Raw genomic sequence first — 19,871 nt, 5'->3', positions numbered from 1 at the left:
ACACCTTCTTTTTTTTTTTTTTTGTCTTTTTGCCATTTCTTGGGCCGCTCCCTCGGCATCTGGAGGTTCCCAGGCTAGGGGTCCAATCGGAGCTGTAGCTGCCAGCCTACGCCAGAGCCACAGCAATGAGGGATCCGAGCTGGGTCTGCAACTTACACCACAGCTCACGGCAACGCCGGATCCTTAACCCACTGAGCAAGGGCAGGGATCGAACCCCCACCTCATGGTTCCTAGTTGGATTCGTTAACCACTGCGCCACGATGGGAACTCCTGCTGACACCTTCTTTATGGTGTCTGTCACTTCTCTGCATGTACTTCAGGTACTTATGTACATTTCTTTTCTCCCACTCCAGACTATAATCTGTGAGACCTTGGATTCAAATTTATCCTGAATATTATCCCTAAATTTATCCTTATCTCATTCCTAACATCTATCCCCTGAGCCGTAACCATAGGGTTTTGTAGATTGTTGGAGCTTAGTCTTTACTGAATTAACGATATTACTTGAAAAACATAAAAACACATTTTAAGGAGTATTTAAAAAGGTTCTCTAACTGTGAATGATGATGGACGTTAACTAGACTTAATGTAGAGATTATTTTGTAATGTATACAAATACTGAATATTATACCAGAAACTAATATAATGTGTGTCAATTATACCTCACTTTTAAAAAAAAAAAAATCTTGTTACCCTCTATTAGTAGTCCCAGATTTACTTGCCAATTAAAAAAAATTGTTTTTATTAAATTATAGTTGATTTACATATTCTATCAATTTCTGCTGTACAGCAAAGTGACATGGTCATACATATATATACATTCTTTTTCTCATGTTATCTTCTGCCAATTTTATTTATATTCTCTCTCTCTCCTTTTTTTTTTTTGGCTGCTCCTGTGACATGTCAAACCCATACCACAGCAGCAGCCCCAGCCACTGCAGTGACAACACCAGATCCTTAACCCACTGCACCACACAGGAACTCTTATGTGTTCTCTCTTTCCCCATAGGTATACAAACACACTACAGGAACAGGAATGAGAAACTTAAATAGCAGTTTCTGCTTAATTTTTATTTTCCTAATTTCTTAACCACTCCCCTCCATAAACACCCTCATATACAGCTTAATTAAGTAGTAGTATTGCTCCATTAGGAGAGATGTTCATGCAGACAGGAAAAGAAGGGTTGGTTTTGTTTGTTTTGTTTCTGGGTGTTTTGGTATACAGGCCAAAGAATGAAGAATCAAGTAACATTTTAAAAAAATTTCTTCCCTACAGAATATATTTCGGGGAAGTTCAGCTGAACGGCTTAGGAGAAGGTATGTGTCAAGGTTGAAAAACATTTGTAGTGTTGTTAAGTGCTCTGCTGTTTTCAGAGATGTGTTTGGATGCTGCCTGTAAGAATATGTAGCCTGTGAGTTTAATTTGTGTGATACAAGTAGGGAAAAGACAGGTGGGTGGTCCAAAGAGCCACCAGGGAGTGACTGAATAAAGTCCCAGTAACTCAGTATTCTTTCTTTCTTTTTTCTTTTTTTTTCTTTTTTTTTTTTTTTTTTTGGTCTTTTTGCTATTTCTTGGGCTGCTCCCACGGCATATGGAGGCTCCCAGGCTAGGGGTCTAATTGGAGCTGTAGCCACCATCCTACGCCAGAGCCACAGCAACGCGGGATCCGAGCCAAGTCTGCAACCTACACCACAGTTCACGGCAACGCCAGATCGTTAACCCACTGAGCAAGGGCGGGGACCGAACCCGCAACCTCGTGGTTCCTAGTTGGATTCGTTAACCACTGCGCCACAACGGGAACTCCTCCGTATTCTTTCTTATTCTTTATCCAATTGTCTATTTTCCTAATATTCTGCAATGAGCATGTTAAGTGTTTGTGATGAGCATCAACAACTTTGAAAAACTGGAAATGAAACCAAGAAGACCAGGAAAGCTTTGTTGTAACGCCCTGGCTCTTCTCTGTACTTAGTTCTGGGGTGGCAGCTTGGGTGGGAGTGCAGTTACTTCGTAACTTGAAGTGTTCCTGTAGAAACTCCTCGTGCCCCTTTACTGTCTTATTGGCCATGTGGACAGGGTTGGTTAGGACTTGCTCAAGCTTTAGGATTACCAACCATTTTGCCTCCTTGAAGGTAGTTTTATCTGGAAATAGAATGCTGTTTCCTTTGCCAGTATTAGGTCAGTATAGAATAACTTGAAAGAAAAAATATGTATATCCATACAAATAGGTATGAAATTGCGTCTGCTGCACTCAAGGTGCTAAGTGGGTAAAGCCAGAGACTGTTCAATAGGCTGAATAGACAGACTGGGGCCAATGTCAGTATTCTCTGACAAAAAGGCTAATTATTTATCTCTTCTCCTAGGTTTCCAGACAGTTCGTGTTGGGACAGTGGGCACCCCTGTAGGCACCATCACTCTTTCCTGTGCTTATCGAATTAACTTGGCATTCATGTCCACCAGGTGAGGGAAGAGCCTTGGAATCCAACAGAACTCTGCCAAAGATATTAATGTTTTTTCCTTCCAAACCCCACGGCTAAGCCTATGGTTCAGCTTTGCCATTGCAAATAATTAAATCAAGAGAGAGAGCCCAGTTTCTAGAATAGAAAGTCTGCGTGTTCCAGAGCCAGTGTAGAGTTGCTGGTTTATATTTAGGAAGGTAGTAGTTAAGACTTTGTGGTTCCTCCCAATAGATAAAAGGCAAGGGGCTCTCAGGACTTCAAGGGGGCTGGCCAGGCATTCTAACAAATACTTACTGCAGTCTGCTCACTGCATTACAGGCACTTTGAGAGGACCCCACCTATCATGGGGATTATCATTGATCACTTTGTGGACCGTCCCTATCCCAGCTCCTCGCCCATGCATCCCTGCAATTACAGGTGAGGAATGTGAAAAATGCTTTTCCAAACTCCCAGACTGCAGCTAAGAAGAAGCATCCATCTCGCAGAGGTACATAGAGCATCTTTATCAACACTCACCCATAGGCGGGAGACACTAATGGAGACACCAGGCAGAGAGAAGTAGAATGGCTAGCTTTCATTCTGTGAGGTCCACCAAGAAAAGTCTTGGATATTTTGGATTTTGACAGTAGTGATTTGACTTTTTTTTTTCCAAGAACCACACCCAGGCTAGGGGTCAACTCAGAGCTGCAGCTGCCGTCCTACACCACAGCCCCAGCAACACCAGATCTGAGCCACGTCTGTGACCTTCACCACAGCTCACAGCAACAGTGGATCCTTAACCCACTGAGTGAAGCCAGGGATTGAACCCACATCCTCATGGATACTAGTTGGGTTCGTTACTGCTGAGCCACAACAGGAGCTCCTGATTTGACTGTTTTTTTTTTTTGTTTGTTTGTTTGTTTGTTTTTGCCTTTTTCTTGAGCCGCTCCCTCGGCATATGGAGGTTCCCAGGCTAGGGGTCTAATCAGAGCTGTAGCCACCGGCCTACACCAGAGCCACAGCAACTCGAGATCCAAGCCATGTCTGCAACCTACACCACAGCTCATGGCAACATGGGATCCTTAACCCACTGAGCAAGGAGGGGATCGAACCTGCAACCTTGTGGTTCCTAGTCAGATTTGTTTCCACTGCCCCACAACAGGAACTCCTGATTTGACTATTTTGTTTTGATTTTACTTAGAGACTGCAAGAGTGGCAGTAATTTGTAGAATGTTTTTTTGCAAATTAAATGGTTTTAGGGTGACCATTTGCACAATTCAGAATCAGATATCTCCAGGCCCACATCCCAGAAAGCAGACCTCCAGAAATTGGAGTAGATGTGTATCAGAGAGAGCCTAACTTTCTGTGAAAGACTCATGAAGTTGGATAGGTTTTGTCTTTGGATCCTAGACTTTTGTTTCACCATATCTCTTATTGCTGATAATTCTTTGGCCCCCGCCCTGGTCAGGCTTGAGAAAATACATTCAAATGATATGTCAGGTAAGATGGTTGGATTGAAGAAAAAAAGCTTTTGTCAGCCTCTGGATGCTGCTTTCTGGAAATGTTTGGAATTGTCAAGAACTCCACATGTCTCTCTCTCTTTTTTTGGCTGCTTTTGTGGCATGTAGAAATTCCCCAGGCCAGGGATCGAACCTGTACCACAGCAGCAACCCCCGCCACTGCAGTGACAATGCTGGATTCTTAACCCGCTGCACCACAAGGGAACTCCTCCACATGCCTCTCTTCCCATTAGGAACTCTGCTGAAATCATTCTCGCAACTTGCATCGTTATCTAACCTCTCTTTGTACCCTTTCTGAAATTGAGCCATCATTCAGTTCATGATTTCGTTTCCCTTCACTATAGAACCACTGGTGAGGACACGGGAGTAACATATCCTTCTGTGGAAGATTCTCAAGAAGTGTGTACCACCTCCTTTTCCACTTCCCCTCCTTCCCAGGTAAGGGAAACGGTTGTGGGGTAGTGGTAGTTGTTTGGTATATATATGGGCCTTATGGAATGGTGTCAAAGTTTAGATTCATTCTCTTTTGGTGGGGATGGTGACTATTTCAAGGGGGTTATTTTGAGAGGTGAGGGAGCATCTTCATATCCAGTAGTTAATATTATAATGTTTCTAGTCTGTAACCATGCTTAACCTGAAAGATTTACATGTAACTTTTACCTTCCTGGGGGTATCTTAAAATGCCCTTGAAAAATCAGTCACAGAACATCTCTGGAAAAGGAGAAATGTGTTCTGGTACCAGAGAGGTACTCTAACCCACACATGTTAATTTGGTAGCTGCTGCTTCTTTAAAGTGGTAAATATGGTTCCTAATAATGGAAAGAGCAGAAAAGGAGCCAATGATTATTTAGCATAAAGTGCCAGTAAGACACCAGCTATGCAGTTTTTCTTAATAGTTACACAGATATCTGCCTATCTGCATTCTCTCTCTGAACACATTTTTTTTTTGGGGGGGCTGCACCCACAGCCTGCAGAAGTTCCTGGGCAAGGGATCAAACCCATGCCACAGCTGTGATGCAAAGCACAGCAGTGACAACACCGGATCCTTAACCACTAGGCCACCAGGGAACTCTGCTCTCTGAACATGTTTAACCATTAACTTTTCCACTGAGTCCATCTTCAGTGTCAAATCCAGTTTCAGTAAAACACAGGCTCCAAACAGCATGATAACTTCCTGAGAAGCATCATATGACATATGAGGTACCGAGACTGCTTCAGATGAGATGTCATTTCTGCCAGCTGACTGAATTTCAGGGCACACGTCTTCCTGTCCATCCCGAGTCGTTCATCTTCTACCCATTGCCTGCCCATCATCTCTATTATTTCCCTCCTCTTCGCTTTCATGAATTATATAGTTCTAGACTTACGTCATTTCTACTTTTCCTTTATTTTTATTTATTTATTTATTTTTAGGGCCACATCTGCCGCATGTGGAGGTGCCCAGGCTAGGGGTCGAATCGAAGCTGTAGCCACCGGCCTATGCCACAGCCACAGCAACGCCAGATCCAAGCCACACCTGTGACCTACACTGCAGCTCACAGCAATGCCAAGCGCTTAACTTACTGATCGAGGCCGGGGATCAAACCTGCATTCTCATGGTTACTAGTCAGGTTTGTTTCCATTGAGCCACGACGGGAACTCCTGCTTTTCCTTTAAACTAACCCCAGATCATCCCTTTTCAACATCTTATTTAGGGAACCCCAACAAACTAGTTACCCATACATTTTTATTTTCTCCGTTTTTTTAATCAAGAGAAAATTTAAATTTATTCCATCTTGGGTTGTTAGATACCGGATTAAAATTATTGTTCTAATTTGTTTTAAAAGAAGAAGTTAAGCTAACCTGTGTGTGAAAGACCTAACAAGATCACTGTTATTTCTGTTGTTCCAATTTAGAGTTAAAGAGGTTTTGTTGTAAAGTTGCCTAAACTGTTGGGTATGGGTGTGTGGGAATTGTCATTCCCCACCCCCCCATAACGTTGCAGGCATAGGTGTCACCACTGCTCTGAGAGGGGTAGCTTCTGGTAGGCTTGCTGACATAGAGCAATCCTGGCCAAAAAGGGGGAAGCCCACTTTCTTACTCGTGCACATTTGTGGGTAGATAATCAAAATGTGTATATGTCGGAGTTCCCATGGTGGCGCAGTGGTTAACGAATCCGACTAGGAACGATGAGGTTGCGGGTTCGGTCCCTGGCCTTGCTCAGTGGGTTAAGGATCTGGCATTGCCGTGAGCTGTGGTGTAGGTCGTAGACTCGGCTTGGATCCCACGTTCCTGTGGCTCTGGTGTGGGCCGGTGGCCACAGCTCCGATTCAACCCCTAGCCTGGGAACCTCCATATGCCCTGGGAGTGTCCCAAGAAAAGGCAAAAAGACCAAAAAAAAAAAGTGTATATGTCATTTAATGTTCATTAAATAGTTTTATTTTGTTTTACAAGTGATAAATTCATAAACAATAGATAAACTTGGAAGATATGAAGGATGGTGAGGCTGGGCCTTACCAAATCAATTTGTCATCTTCTCTGATATAGCAGAAATTTGATCCAATCCCAAGATAAACACGTTAAGTAGTTTCTGTACCTGATGTTTGCAGAAAAGTTTATTAACCTGTGTAAGGAGAGCCTATATTTTTCATGGCATCCATTTCCTGTTGTGTCTTGTTACAATTTAAAAGTAGATCACTTCAAGATCTCATCAATTCTGAGTAGCCCGTGGATGAGCCCTGTCACTGCTCCTCGAACACCTCTAATCAAGGCTGGTTCAGTTTGGTACAGAAATACTTATTTTGAACCTTGCTCATCTCCCCATTCCTATAAATGTTGAAATAGTTTCTTCCTTGGTTTAACCTAGGAAATTGCATAATAAATTGTTTAAGAATGTCTATTTGAGCTTTTGCTAGAATCTGGTAAACACATGCTAATGGACTATTTGTTTTGCCAACAAAATACGGATCATTGTGTCATTTGGGCACAGAATTGAGTCAAGAAAGAGTTGTGACCCCGAACCTGCTACTGTGACTTAAGGTGTCCTACCTCCAATTCTAGGCTTAGCTAATTGGTGAGACTTAAAGATGGAACTGCAGGACCCAAAACAATCATCATGTCTGTGGTTAGCTTTGAAATCGTGAGTTTTGAAAATGCCCCAGCTTCTCCTCCATCCAGTTCTCCTACACCCTCAGGAACTGCAAGAGTGTGCTCACACACCCCTGTGCCACACCTGCGAACACCCAGCCATCTTCCCTGAGATGATGTGGGGAAGTTGCTGCTGGGTACCTGAGCATTTTAAAGTTCCAGCCAACAGATGTCAGCTGTTTAAACCTGAGCCCTAGAAAAAGGCTTTCAGCCTAACGTCTTAACCTCAGCGACCTCATTCCTGCCCACATTCCTTCCCAGCAGTCTGTGCTCAGGACCTTCCTGTTGGAGGCTGTTCTCTAACTTCCTCCCACCCTCTTTTGACTATAAACAGACTAGTGCTTGATTTGGTTTCGCCAAGTCACTGCAGCTCAGCTCGGCCTCATTTGCCACCTTCTCAGCAGGGAGACAGGCACACAGGGGTGCACTCGGGGTAAACCCTCCCTCTTCACAAGCTCCCAAGCTGGCCTTCTAGGAAGGCAGTCATGCAGCTTTCTCCCTGCTTCCCTCCTGACTCCACTGGACTTTTCAGCCTCTATTGCTACTGCCCTTGCCGGAGTTTCTTCACTTCTTTCTCAAGTCCCTTTTCTTTTTTCTTCTCTTGTTTTTCTTGTCTCTGTGTGTGTCTGTGCACAGTGTGTGTTTACTGTCACAAAGGCACATTTTCAGACCCCTACTCCTGTGGTGACGGACACCTTGAGGGTCCCCATGGCAGGACTGGCTTTTTCCCATCAAGTGAGTCCATACTGGGAAGAAGGGGATATAATCCAATGGTATCTCTTTATTTAAGAACTGTAAATAAAGTACAGGGCATAGCTATTTACGTATCCCCAAGTGTTCTGTGGGTTATTTTGAGGCGTGGTAATTGATTTTTAACAGGATACAGCCATAGCACAGCAGTCCAAAATAGGATATGTCATTTTCCCCTCCTCCTACCATTGATGTGAAAGAGTTGTTTATATCTTTTTTTCCCCCCAAATAAACCCTCCAAGAGTGGTTATCTTTCTTTTTCAATATAAATAGGAGCCCTCCCCCACCCAGTGGTGACGGAGGGTATGATTAGAGAAGACACCTCCTGTTTCAAAAGGACCTCAAGGTCAAAGGAGAAAATAGAATGACCTGGGAAAAACTGATGACTTCGGCTTCAAGTTCTGCCCAGGCTTGTGCTCCACAGATCTGCTGGGCTGGAAACTGAAGCACTTAGCTAAACCCCTGGGAAAAGAGGGAGCAAGGAATTCATTTGAGGACCCTGAAAGGCACAGATAGGAATCCCAATCCCAGGGCAAACAAGTCTCCTTTCTTATTTACAATTGCTCGGCCTGGTCAGTCTTTAACCCTTACATCAGGCCTCCCCTGCCCCAAGAGGATGTGGGCTGGGGTCCACTCCCTACCTCTCTACTGACCTGGATCATTAGTCATACTCTAGAGTTGCCTATTTTTTTCCTCCTCCTTTCCTCTGCCCCTCTTTGTTTTTCTCTTGCTTAGCTCTCAAGCTCTCGCCTTTCCTATCAGCCTGCTGCCCTGGGCGTTGGATCAGCTGACCTGGCTTATCCAGTAGTGTTTGCTGCTGGCTTAAATGCCACACACCCTCACCAGGTATCTTTAAAGATGGGGAGGACACTGGGGGTTCCTGTGCTGCCTCCTCTGCCCTGATACCCTTGAGGGGCCTCTGGAGTCACCAATGTGCTAAGCGTTCTGAAGCAGAGCTCTTCTGGAACTTTGGAGGGCTACGATGACTCAGAGAGGGGGCCTCTTAGACTTCAGAAGGAAAGAAGAGCTTCCAAGTGTTTTCTCCCTCTCTCTCCCTCTGTGGTCCCCACCATGCATGTCTTCCATTAACTGAGCCCCAGAGAGGATAAAGATTTCCAAGGTTTCTTGCCCACTTGGTGGCAGCACTCATGACGGAAAAGCTGGAAAGCAGATAGCCGTCCTGCTAGGCCATGAGTTTGCCCTTCTGCCTAACACTGCTATGATTCACTGTATTTTTCCATTTTTCCCCAAAGCTAATGGTTCCTGGAAAGGAAGGTGGGGTACCCCTTGCTCCCAACCAGCCTGCCCATGGTGCCCAGGCTGACCAGGAGAGATTGGCAACCTACACCCCTTCTGATGGGGCCCACTGTGCTGCCACACCTTCCAGCAGGTGAGTGTGCCTCTTGGCTCTGCCGCTGTTCAGACCAGCCAGGGGCCTGTCCTTCCCGACCCATGTGCTTGTTTGGTATCAGTAAAGGGTGGCTTTCCGCATTGCCTCAGGCTTGGCATTTGTGGGGAGAATGTGGACTCCTTAAAGTTCCTGAGAAGAATCTTACATGGCAGCTGTTGTGTGAGGAAGCTGGCCCTGGACCCTGCTACTGACAGCAAGCAGCAGGAGCTGACGCTTCTCACCTGCATCCAGTAAAGGTGTTTTTCAGATGTTTTCCTGTTCCTCCCAAGATTAATTCCCTCCATGTCCTCGGAGTTTCCTGAGAACAGCGTGTTGTTAATGGTAACCCTAATGTTAGGGATTACAGTGTTTGGTAGTTAGGATGGATTTCCTTTTTCTACTATATTAGTACCTCACGGAGATTCTTTAGAAACAACCATTTTTCCTCACTAAAAATATTTCTTAAATCTTTGTCTTTTTTTTTTTTTTTGGTCTTTTTAGGGCTGCACCTGCAGCACATGGAGGTTCCCAGGCTAGAGGTCGAATCAGAGCTACAGCTGCTAGCCTACGCCACAGCCACAGCAACGCCACATCTGAGCCCCATCTGCGACCTACACCACAGTTCATGGCAGCACTGGATCCTTAACCCACTGAGCGAGGCCAGGGATCAAACCTGCGTCCTCATGGGTGCTAGTCAGATTCATTTTCGCTGAGCCACGAAAGGAACTCCAGTCTTTTTCTTTTCTGATTGCATAAGTGATGCAGACTATAAAATTCAAATTTTGAAGTCACTGATTAGATAAAAAATGAAACTTCTCATAATCCCACCCTGCAAAAATCACTACAGTTAAAAGATGGGAGGATCTCAGAAGGGTAAGTAACATGCCTGAGGGAGCACTTAGCTCACAAAATGGCCGAGCCTGAGCCTGCTCCTGGACTGCAAAGCCCTTCTCCTGTGGGAAGCTGGGGCCGACTTGACCTGCCCTGCCCTGCCCTCCCTTAACTGGAGGGCCCTGGAGATGATGACGTTGATTGCCCCACCACATCCTAAATGAACCTTTTTGGGCGATAGAAATTCCTGGGGTTTTTTCCATTCCCACAGTGGAGTTGGTGGGGAGGGGGGGGAATTGTTTCCGAAGGTCTTTTTGTGCGATCCATCAGGAAAAGTAATTACTTTCATTCCTGGCTCAGTAATCAAAGGAGGATCCTCTTGGTCATTAGACACTCTCGTTTTCTGAGTCTTGATTCCTGGGGCATGACCAGGAGTAGCTTAAGACCCTGTGTAGGGAGTTCTTAAATGCTGGTTCTCCCTGCTGCCTGGAGTCCAGAGGCCACTTGGCCTGCATAGTTGTCCCCAACTTGAGCCCCACTTTGCTTGCAGGCTGTGACACTAGTCTGTCAGCCACAGTATAGGCCCCCAGTTCTGCTGCTTGGAGCCCCCCATCATCTAGGACTCTGTATCAGTCTAGAGGGAGGGAGTGGGAACAGCTAAATTGAATGTGTCATTGAAAGATCTCATTGAACAGAGGGATGACTGGGGGTGAGGATAGGGGAGGAGGAGTTCCCACATTAAAATGGTGGTGTCTTGGAAGCACTGGGACGTAGGTTTGATCCTCAGCCTGGCACAGTGGGTTAAGGATCCAGGCCTTGCCGCACGTGCGGCTTGGGCCTTAACTGCGGCAGGAATCTGATTCCTAGCCTGGGAACTCCATATGCTGCAGGGCTGCCAAGATTGGCAGGGTAGGGGGAGTAAGAGGGGAGAATACATGGTACACAGCACAGAGGACCTCAGCCCAGGCACTTGTTATGGTGGAGAAAGCCCTGGCTGTCCAAAGAGTCAGATTTAGGATTCTTGACCTGAATAATGGCACATCCTTTGTAAAGCAGGCCTAAATTTAACATCATACTGCAGCTCTGCAGTCTTATGGTATCTTTAGATAACAAAACAAAGAAAGAGGACAGGGAAAATCTAAAATCTTTTTTTTTTTTTTTTTTTGGCTTTTTAGGGCCTCACCCGTGGCATATGGAAGTTCCCAGGCTAGGGGTCAAATCGAACTACAGCTGCAGGCCTATACCACAGCCCAGCAATGCAGGATCCGAGCCGCATCTGTGCCCAACACCACAGCTCATTGCAACACCAGATCCTTAACCCACTGAGCGAGGCCAGGGTTCGAACCCGTATCCCCATGGATCCAACTCAGGTTCATTAACCACTGAGCCACAAAGGGAACTCAGAAAATCTAAAATTTTGAATCTGCTTGGAACTCCCTTGTGGTGCATTGGGTTAAGGATCTGGTGTTGTCACTGCAGTGGCTTGGGTTGCTGCTGTGGCACGGGTTCGATCCCTGACCCAGGAAATTGACATGCTGCAAGCATGACCAAAAGGAAAAAAAAAATCTTTAATCTGTATATGTAATAGATTAACATTAAAATCACAGGTGTTTATGAGAGCTGCTTGCTTGTAATGTGTGATTGCTCTATGCATCGTGACTGATGCCTATATATTGGTATTACAGATTAAATTTTATGTAAGCTTTACACAGTTGTAACACCATATTTCATTCACATACGCATAAATTTTAATTGTTCTAGAAAACGCAGTCCTCTGCTCTCAACTCAAAAGGGAGGGTGACAGTGGCAGCAACTAGACCCGATATTGTCATTTCCAACATGTAGGGCTTGGTGGGGGACAACTCATGCCCTAGGCTGTGGATTTAAGGGGAACCAAATAGGCTCTGCTGTAATTTGAGAATGAGTACCATTGTTAAACCTTTCTTCTCCAGCGAGGACACTGAAACTGTCTCAAACAGCAGTGAGGGGCGGGCCTCCCCCCATGATGTTCTGGAGACCATCTTTGTCCGAAAAGTGGGGGCTTTTGTCAACAAACCCATCAACCAGGTGATTTTTCTGCCCCTGCAACCTGTGAGAATGTCTGAGCCCTTAGAGTGAGGCCTTACCTGGGATCTGTGCAACCACTGAAATCACATGCAGAATTGTGTATGTGTGTGTATATGCGTGTGGATTTTTTGTGAAGAGGGTTAATAACCCGTGACTCCCTCTGGAAAAAGTTAAGACCTGTTGCTCTGTGATCAGTAGAACAGAGAGACGACGCCACCTAGTACAGACACATTGCACTAAAGTGCCGTTGCCTGAGCCTAACTGGAAATAGGAAGTTCCTCTTCACCTCTGCCAGTGAAGAGCAATTGTTACTGAAGTCCTGTGGGCCGAGTTTACAAAGCTGAAGTCCCAGAGCCCTGGGGAGCCCTCACCCCTGTTGATGCTGTGAGCATATGGTGGGAGGCGGGTGTGGGGGGTTGGAGGGGGCTCCAATGAGACAGGACCCTGCAGGGTGGTGTGGTCAGCCTAGGTGTGTGGACCTCCAGGCTCTTGGCGGCCTCTAAGGAAGCATGCAAACATACTTTCTCCCGTGTCTCTTCAGGTGACCCTGACCAGTTTGGACATACCCTTTGCCATGTTTGCTCCCAAGAATTTGGAGCTAGAGGACGCTGATCCCATGGTGAGTCCACCATTGCCTCCAGTTTGCAGTGAGATGGTGCCATAGTCCTCGTCCCTCCTGGGCGAGTCACTGTTCCTCCACAGACCATTAGCCATGCCCCTTGGCTTATGGGTTCGTGGCTAGGGCACAGAAGCAGCCACTACCTCTGCCTTATTCTGAAAACAGGTGAATCCTCCAGATTCCCCAGAGACTACATCTCCTCTCCAGGGCAGCCTGCACTCTGATGGCTCCAGCGGGGGCAGCAGTGGCAATACCCAGGATGACTTTGTTATGATCGACTTCGTAAGTTGCTGTCACCTTCCTTAACCTTAGCTGCTTCGGCAGAAATAAATCTGGAGTTTGCAGTTGAACAGGATGGGCCGGTATAGACAGAAGGAATGGGGCAGTGAGTGCGGTTGTTCATTTTATGTGGGGAATCTGCCCTCACACCATGCTTGGGGAGACATTTGGAGGCCCATGAACAGAAAGGCATTCTGTGCTATGCCATGTCTTTGGTTAAAATTCAGCTCAAAATGGGAGTTCCCATCATGGCCCAGCGGTAATGAACCCAGCTAGTATCCATGAGGAGGAGGGTTTCACCCCGGCCCCGCTCAGTAGGTTAAGGGTCCGGCATTGCCGTGAGCTGTGGTATAGGTCTCAGATCCTGCATTGCTATGGCTGTGGCATAGGACAGGCAGCTGCAGCTCCCATCCCACTCCTAGCCTGGGAACTTCCATGTGCTGTGGGTGCAGCCCTAAAAAGCAAAAAAAGAAAAGAAATCCAACTCAAAATGGGATTTTCCAGGGGTATCCACATAGGTCCAATTCATGAATGGATAGCCCTTTTCAAAGGAAAGGAAGGTGAAGGAAGCGGGGGTGTCATCGCCAGGATTAATTCAGCTGCCAAAGAGAAAGGTGTGAAGAGTCCTCTAAGATAAGCCTGGAGGAGCCTTTTCTTTGCTAATTACTGGGAGGAAAGACAGTTATGACAGCTTACCCCCTCTGGTTTTCCTCTCTGGTCCAAGGCAAGCTAAACTTGAGTTGTCTTATTTTTCTAGAAACCGGCTTTTTCTAAAGATGACATTCTTCCAATGGACTTGGGGACCTTCTATCGTGAATTTCAGAACCCCCCTCAGCTGAGCAGCCTCTCCATAGATATTGGGGCACAGTCCATGGCTGAGGACTTGGTATGGAAATCCTTTCCCCCACACCACATCCTCTGGCCTCCCTTCCTCCTCTGATGGTCATTCCTGCTCCACAGGCCTAGAAATTTCTCCCCCGCCCGCCACCTCCCATGCGTCCCGTCTTCCCTGTGACAGGACAGACTTTTAGACCACTGCCTTCCTGTAATCATACTTGAGATTTGCACGGTGCCTGGTGATCATCATCTCAAGTTTGCTCACACTCACTTCCTTGTTTTCTGTGGACTCTTGGGCACAGCCTTTCTCACATACTCTGTTGTTTGGTGCTTGGTGTCCTCTAGTTGCTGATGCCGCTATGCCAGGCTGCCTCCCAACAGCTTTTGCCTTCAGCCAGTAAGCTTGCCAGGCAGATGCCAGTGGTACAGGGCGGAAGAAACAAGGTCTCCAGTAGTGGTGTTCTTGCCCTTTACTTAGAGAGCTCATTCCCTGGTTCTCATGTTCAGCTAGATATCCTGATACGACTGTAATTACCACGTCTCCATGTAGGGTGTTTCCTATTTCCTGTCCCCAAAAGGCAGAGAAGCACCCTGCACAGCTGCAAACTCTAGGTGTCTCATGCCCTGAGATGTTGAGTCCCTCTGCCCAAGATTGGAATATCACTTCCCATATCAAACTCAGAGGAATGGCTCTAGGAATAGGAATCTAGGATTAGCTGCCCTTGATTTTCTTTAAACAGAAAAGCATACTCAGTAATAATACAGTAATGATGTCATTATAATTACTATTAACATTTATTAAGGCTTTCTAGGTACCTAGCATTTTCCTAACTGCTTTACAAGAATCTCCATCAACCCTAAGAGGTAGGTTTTCATATTATCCTAGTTTACAGATGAGAAAACTGACACTGGAAACAAAGAACTTGCTGGTTGGTTACACTGAGCCAGCAAAACAAAGCTTTGATCCCAGAGAGTCTAGCTTCTGACTGTGGGCTTTTAACCACGGACTCCCTGGCCTTGAATTTGAAATTTGCTTGGAAAGAGCTGGAGTCCACAGGCTCTCCTTGTGATACTGCAGCCAGTACTGGCCACTTGCCTCGGCCTCCCAGACGTGTCTGAGTGGGAGACTCTCCGCCTGCCTGCCAAGTCCCTTGTGCTTGTCAGCAAGTCTTCTGTGATGGTTCAGCTCTTCAGATGCAAATTCATCAGTTGGGACAGACCACCTGATTAGGGCCAGATTTTAATTAATGATTGACACCAGAGGGCAGTGAAGCTTAACTGGTCATGGTTTTGTTTTCTTGTTTTTATTGTTCTCTCTCAACCCCCCTCTAACCACCCCTCCCTCAGCTGGTGTAAAGATGCAGATTCCTAGGCCTCACCGTCAGCTTGCTGGGTCAGAGCCTCTTGGGAATACAGCTGGGATCACCAAGTTCTTGTGGCCCGAGGGGATTCTGATGCCCGCCCAGCACAGGCTGTGAAGAAATCATTTGTACACTTTCTGAATTTGTAGGGCTCTGATCCTGTTTTATTCTGGTGTCAAAGCTAGTTCACGGTGAATTTCTCTGTGTCATCCCATTGTTGGCGCGGTCCCTTTCCATCTCATTATGTGTGTGGCCTGCTTGGATTCCCTAGGCTGTGCTGTCCACCTCCCCAGCCCCTGCTAACCCCTGCCGGGCACCCCCACTGGCCCAGTGCCTGCTCAGCTGTGGGCTCTCTGCTCTCCAGCCCAGCACTGCTGAGCTGGACTCTGCCACGCTCCCTTCAGCCCTGGCTGGCTTCAGTGCCCTCCTGGAATAAGCAGCTCTTCTCTCCCCTCCTGGTGTAGGACTCACTACCAGAGAAGCTGGCCGTGCACGAGAAGAATGTCCGAGAATTCGATGCCTTTGTAGAAACCCTGCAGTAAAAGTTGGTGTCCTCGAGTACCAGCAGCATCCCCTTTTTGTGGTCCCAGGAGACAGAGAGCCTCCCACTCATCAGCTGCTCCCATCCCCTGTCCTGCTCCAAGCCAGGTGGAAGGAAGGCTGGTTTCCCCCGTGGGGACCCGGAAGTCCCTGCTCTTGCACCTCCTGGAGACTCCCGTGGCAGCAGTGAAGGCCATTGGTAACATTTGAGAGGACTCTCCCTCTGGCCTCCCTCCACAGGGCCCTCTGCTTACATCGCCCTCAGCAACTGCTCACCAAGGCTGTCATCCTGCTCCTCCCTCCGGCCCCCTGCCCTGGGTTTGCCCTGCAGCTGGCCCCTTGGCTGCCCGCCATCACCATCAACCGTCTGACATTCCAGCTGGTAGCCCAGAGGCTGGTGTGGAGGCAGGAGTAGGATGGAGAGAGTGCTGGGAGGAGGAAGGAAGCTCTCCTTCAGGGTCTTTTTCTCCTTTAATTCTGGTATTTTCCTACCCACCCCCCGCCCCCCGCCCCTTGCCTGTGTTTTTCATAATATGGCAGGCCTCCTGCCCAAGGTGATGAGAACTCTGAAGTCAGCCATTCCCACCCTTCAAGGCTGTGCCAGCCCATCTCAGCAGCCCTGGCGGCTGCCTGCTCAGCCGCGTGGAAGCAAAATCCTAAGTCTCTAGGATTCCGTCATTGGCGTCATGGCAAAGCTCCTTCTTTCCTCTCCTCCCTTCCCCTGTTGCTGCTCCTTGGCTATAGAACACGGTGAATATTTATTACTTTCAGAGAAATCAGCTATTTTATAGAGAAAATATGTTTGAGGTTAGATGTTTTCACTTGAGGAAGGTAGAGGGCCTCTTCGGGGGGCGGGGGGGGGGCGCAGCCCCTCCTCCTGTGGAGGTTCCTCAGACTCCGGGCTGCTGCTCTGAGGACCTGCCTTCCCATGTACATATAAGGTGGGATCCAAGACCGGGGCTATCTGAGGGCAACAGAACCTCCCAGAATTGCTGCATTTGAACTGAAAACAGGCTCTGCCTTGGACATGTACATGCTCCTGGGAGAACCTTGAATCTCCCAGCTTCTCCAGAGAGACTGGCTCTGTTCTGGCAGCCCAGGAAGTCTTGGGTGCAAAACGTGATGACTCCCCAGAGTTGTGCCACATGTAGAGCCCAAGAGGCACAGTGTCCCAGGGAAGGCCAGACAGGCACCCCTTCCTTGTTCCTGTTTCTCGAGGCTGAGTTACAGGCCTTTTCTTCCTTCTGCCTGAGCCTGGCCCCCACCTGTCTTTATCACCAGGGTCTGGATGCTGCCCTGAGGTTTGCTAGTTGGATTGGCTCCTTGTTAGAAACCAAAGCTGGGCATACGGTTGAGTTAACTCTCCAGGTATTATTACTTGAGGAAGTCGAGGGCCTGGCCTCGCCCACTGACCATCTGTTCCTCACTCCCTAACTGTAGCTCCGGCCGAGGAGAACTAGGCCCACCCCACTCCTCCTGGCCCACCTGGGGTGTTCATTGGCAGCAGCTGTTCTGCAGCGGAGCAGGTGGCCCTCATTTGTTTATTAGTAAGTGCATGTGACAGCCAAAAAGGCTGATCTCAGGGCTGGGGTCAGCTCTGACGCTGTCTCAGTTGGGCCAAGCCCTGCCCCTGTGCACACATTTTCCTGCCACGAAGAAATATTCTCAGTATCGGCATCCAGCTGGCCTTCCTATCTTTGGGCCAGAACATGTTCATGGCCTGATAAACCAGTCCAGGTTCACCCCCAAGGCCCTAGAACTGAGAAGGGTGAAGGCCCTGGTAAGTTCCTGATTGCTCCCCACCCCCACCCCAGTATCTCAGCTACTGCCCTCCTTCCAAGGCCTCTTCGTTTCCCTCTGTGTCTCTAATTGTGGGCCTCTGCAGGCAGTAGCCTTTCTTCAGGATCTCATCAGTGAGAGGCCAGGGAGACTGAGCCCTGACTTTGAGCTGAGCCTGGGAGGAGCAGAGCAACTGTCAAGGCCGGCCCTTGCCCCTCAGCCCTGTACAGTGAAAGGTATGAGCCCTAGACTGACTCGCGCAGCACCCCCGGGACAGGGCTGGGACCAGTCGTGTCTTCAGGTGGGGAGAGCCCCTCCCCATCCTCCAGCCGACTTTATTTGGAAATATTGAGGTATACTTTAAAATGTATTCAGGAGATTTCCAATAAACTTTTTCTGTACTTTACAGCCTCCTGTCCTGCAAGTTGTCTAAAAACCTAGCCCACTTTCTCCCACTTCTGTGCAGGCCCGGGTTGCCAGCAGGCTCTGTGGAAGGAAGAGCGGGCCCCGTGAAGCACAGCGAGGCTTCAGAGCCAGGCAGGCTGTTTGGAGTCTTGGGACCTTGGGCTGGTCAGGAAACCGCCTAGAGCCTCCTTTGCCTTGGCTGTAGTGTTCTCATTTCAGGGGTTGTGTGTGAGTACTCAGTGACGTGATGCATCTGAAGTAGACGTGAATGTGTGAAGAGGCCCGTAGTAAAATCCTCAGAACAGTAGGTAGGCCGTTACCTTCAGCTCTCTCTCCTCCCACAGCACGGCTCACCTTTCACCCTCAGCGGCAGCAGCCTTTGGCTCAGAGGGAAGGACAACTGGCAGGTCTGTGGGGCACTCCCCAGGCTGCCGGGGATGTTTGCTGATCTGGTGTGAGGGGTTGTGACTGAGCAAACCCAACAGAAGGGAAGAGACTGGGTGAAGGAACGGGGGAAGTTCAGGGCCTGTGCAGTTTGCTTAGCTGCCCTGATCTGACAGACAGCTCGAGCCAGGGCACCGGGCTGGTGTCTGAGGAGCCAGGAGAAGTAGAAGAGCCCCCTGGGGGCTTCCTCAACAGGTGTCAGCGCTGGCAAAGCCAGCTCCTTCTTCCTGGTTTGGAGGGAGATGGGGGGCGGGGGGGAGAGAGTGGAAGGTGGAACTGGAGACAGAGACAGAGGTGGTTCTAGAGACCAGAGGCTGACAGGCCTGGGCAAGTGCTGTCTTGGTTGCCTCCCACGCCCCTCAGGCTGAAGCCAGGCCCCAGGGCAGAAGAGGGCCAGTTAGAAAATTCTTAATTCAGGAGTTCTTCTGTGGCTCAGCAGCTTAGGGATCTGACAGTGTCTTGGCAGTGGATCAGGTCACTGCTGTGGCATGGTTTCCATCCCTGGCCCAGGAACTTCTGCATGCCACAGGTGTGGCCAAAAAAAGAAAATTCTAAATTCAGCCCAAACCTGGGGCTGAAAAGAATGGGCCTGCCCACTGCTGCCTTTATGGGTCCTGGGAGTCCTGGCTCGTTAGTGAACTGCATATTGACATCGACCGTTATACCTGACTGTGCACCCACCCCCGGGGTCGGAAATGGTTGAAAGATTGTCCTCAGAGTCCTCACCTTCACAAAAGCACAGTGTTTAGTTGCCTCGTGTCTGACGTGTTCTGCCCCTTTAAGCTGTGTCCCTACACTCTGCCCCCAGAGACTCACTGTTGCCAAGGCGAGGGTAAACTGGCTTTTGAGTCACTCTGCAGAGGCCCTGCCAGGAATCCAGCCCGAGTAAACAGCTCTCCCGAGAGCCCCATCTCATTTCCCGGGGTCACTGCCCCTCTGTTCTAAACAGTCCCCAGCTAGAGCTGAGCAGAGCCAGGGAGACAGGCCACCTTCTCTCTGAGCTACCTGGACGATGGTCACAGTTGCGCAGCAGGACTGGCTTTTGGGGGCTCAGTGCCTGTGTATGTAACCATTGTGTTAGCACCACTTGATCCTGCAGCTTTGGTCTGGGCTTCCCCAGCCCAAACAAGCAAAGAGGAGAAAAAAGAACAGGCCTGACTGGTGCCTTCAGAGCTTCCCGATTGCTGTCAGCCGGCAAACAGCTGGAACTTGACAACTGTGCCCACTGAAATTTTGGCCTACCCACCCTGTGACAAACCACTTTTTAAACCTGTGGTAAAATACATGGAAATGTTACCATCTTAACCCTTTAAAGCAAAGCAAAACATGCTCAGGAGAAGAAAGGAAAGCTGGATCCTCCATAGCCTCCACGGGACTAGGTGGCAGGTGGAAACAGCCTCGGCTGTCAGGCTGGGGGGAGGATGAGGAGGTCCAGAATGGTTAGGAGGTGAGGTCAGATTGCTACCCTGGCTCATCTATGAAATGAC

At 48.3% G+C, this 19,871-nt stretch overlaps 1 protein-coding gene across 8 annotated transcripts in view; it reads left to right on the top strand.

Annotated features, from left to right (window-relative positions):
• ATG13 (autophagy related 13) overlaps positions 1 to 17,941 on the top strand; it is a 59,729-nt gene extending 41,788 nt beyond the window's left edge. For 2 of the 8 annotated variants that reach the window (XM_047775848.1, XM_047775847.1), the window contains 12 exons: positions 1,277 to 1,317; positions 2,362 to 2,458; positions 2,776 to 2,874; positions 4,301 to 4,394; positions 7,719 to 7,817; positions 8,568 to 8,678; positions 9,086 to 9,222; positions 12,006 to 12,120; positions 12,662 to 12,739; positions 12,905 to 13,021; positions 13,776 to 13,904; positions 15,681 to 17,941. In XM_047775848.1, the coding sequence (XP_047631804.1) occupies positions 1,277 to 1,317; positions 2,362 to 2,458; positions 2,776 to 2,874; positions 4,301 to 4,394; positions 7,719 to 7,817; positions 8,568 to 8,678; positions 9,086 to 9,222; positions 12,006 to 12,120; positions 12,662 to 12,739; positions 12,905 to 13,021; positions 13,776 to 13,904; positions 15,681 to 15,758 (1,195 nt within the window). In that variant the 3' untranslated portion in view covers positions 15,759 to 17,941. The remainder of the gene's footprint in view (positions 1 to 1,276; positions 1,318 to 2,361; positions 2,459 to 2,775; positions 2,875 to 4,300; positions 4,395 to 7,718; positions 7,818 to 8,567; positions 8,679 to 9,085; positions 9,223 to 12,005; positions 12,121 to 12,661; positions 12,740 to 12,904; positions 13,022 to 13,775; positions 13,905 to 15,680) is intronic. The other 6 variants (XM_047775854.1, XM_047775853.1, XM_047775852.1 and 3 more) reach the window with 4 other exon arrangements.
• The last annotated feature ends 1,930 nt before the right edge of the window (positions 17,942 to 19,871 follow it).

The sequence above is a fragment of the Phacochoerus africanus genome, chromosome 4 (genome assembly GCF_016906955.1).
Source record: "Phacochoerus africanus isolate WHEZ1 chromosome 4, ROS_Pafr_v1, whole genome shotgun sequence".
NCBI classification, from domain to species: Eukaryota; Metazoa; Chordata; class Mammalia; order Artiodactyla; family Suidae; genus Phacochoerus; species Phacochoerus africanus.
Note: the sequence above shows the minus strand (reverse complement) of the source record. Positions and strands in the feature narration are given on the sequence as shown.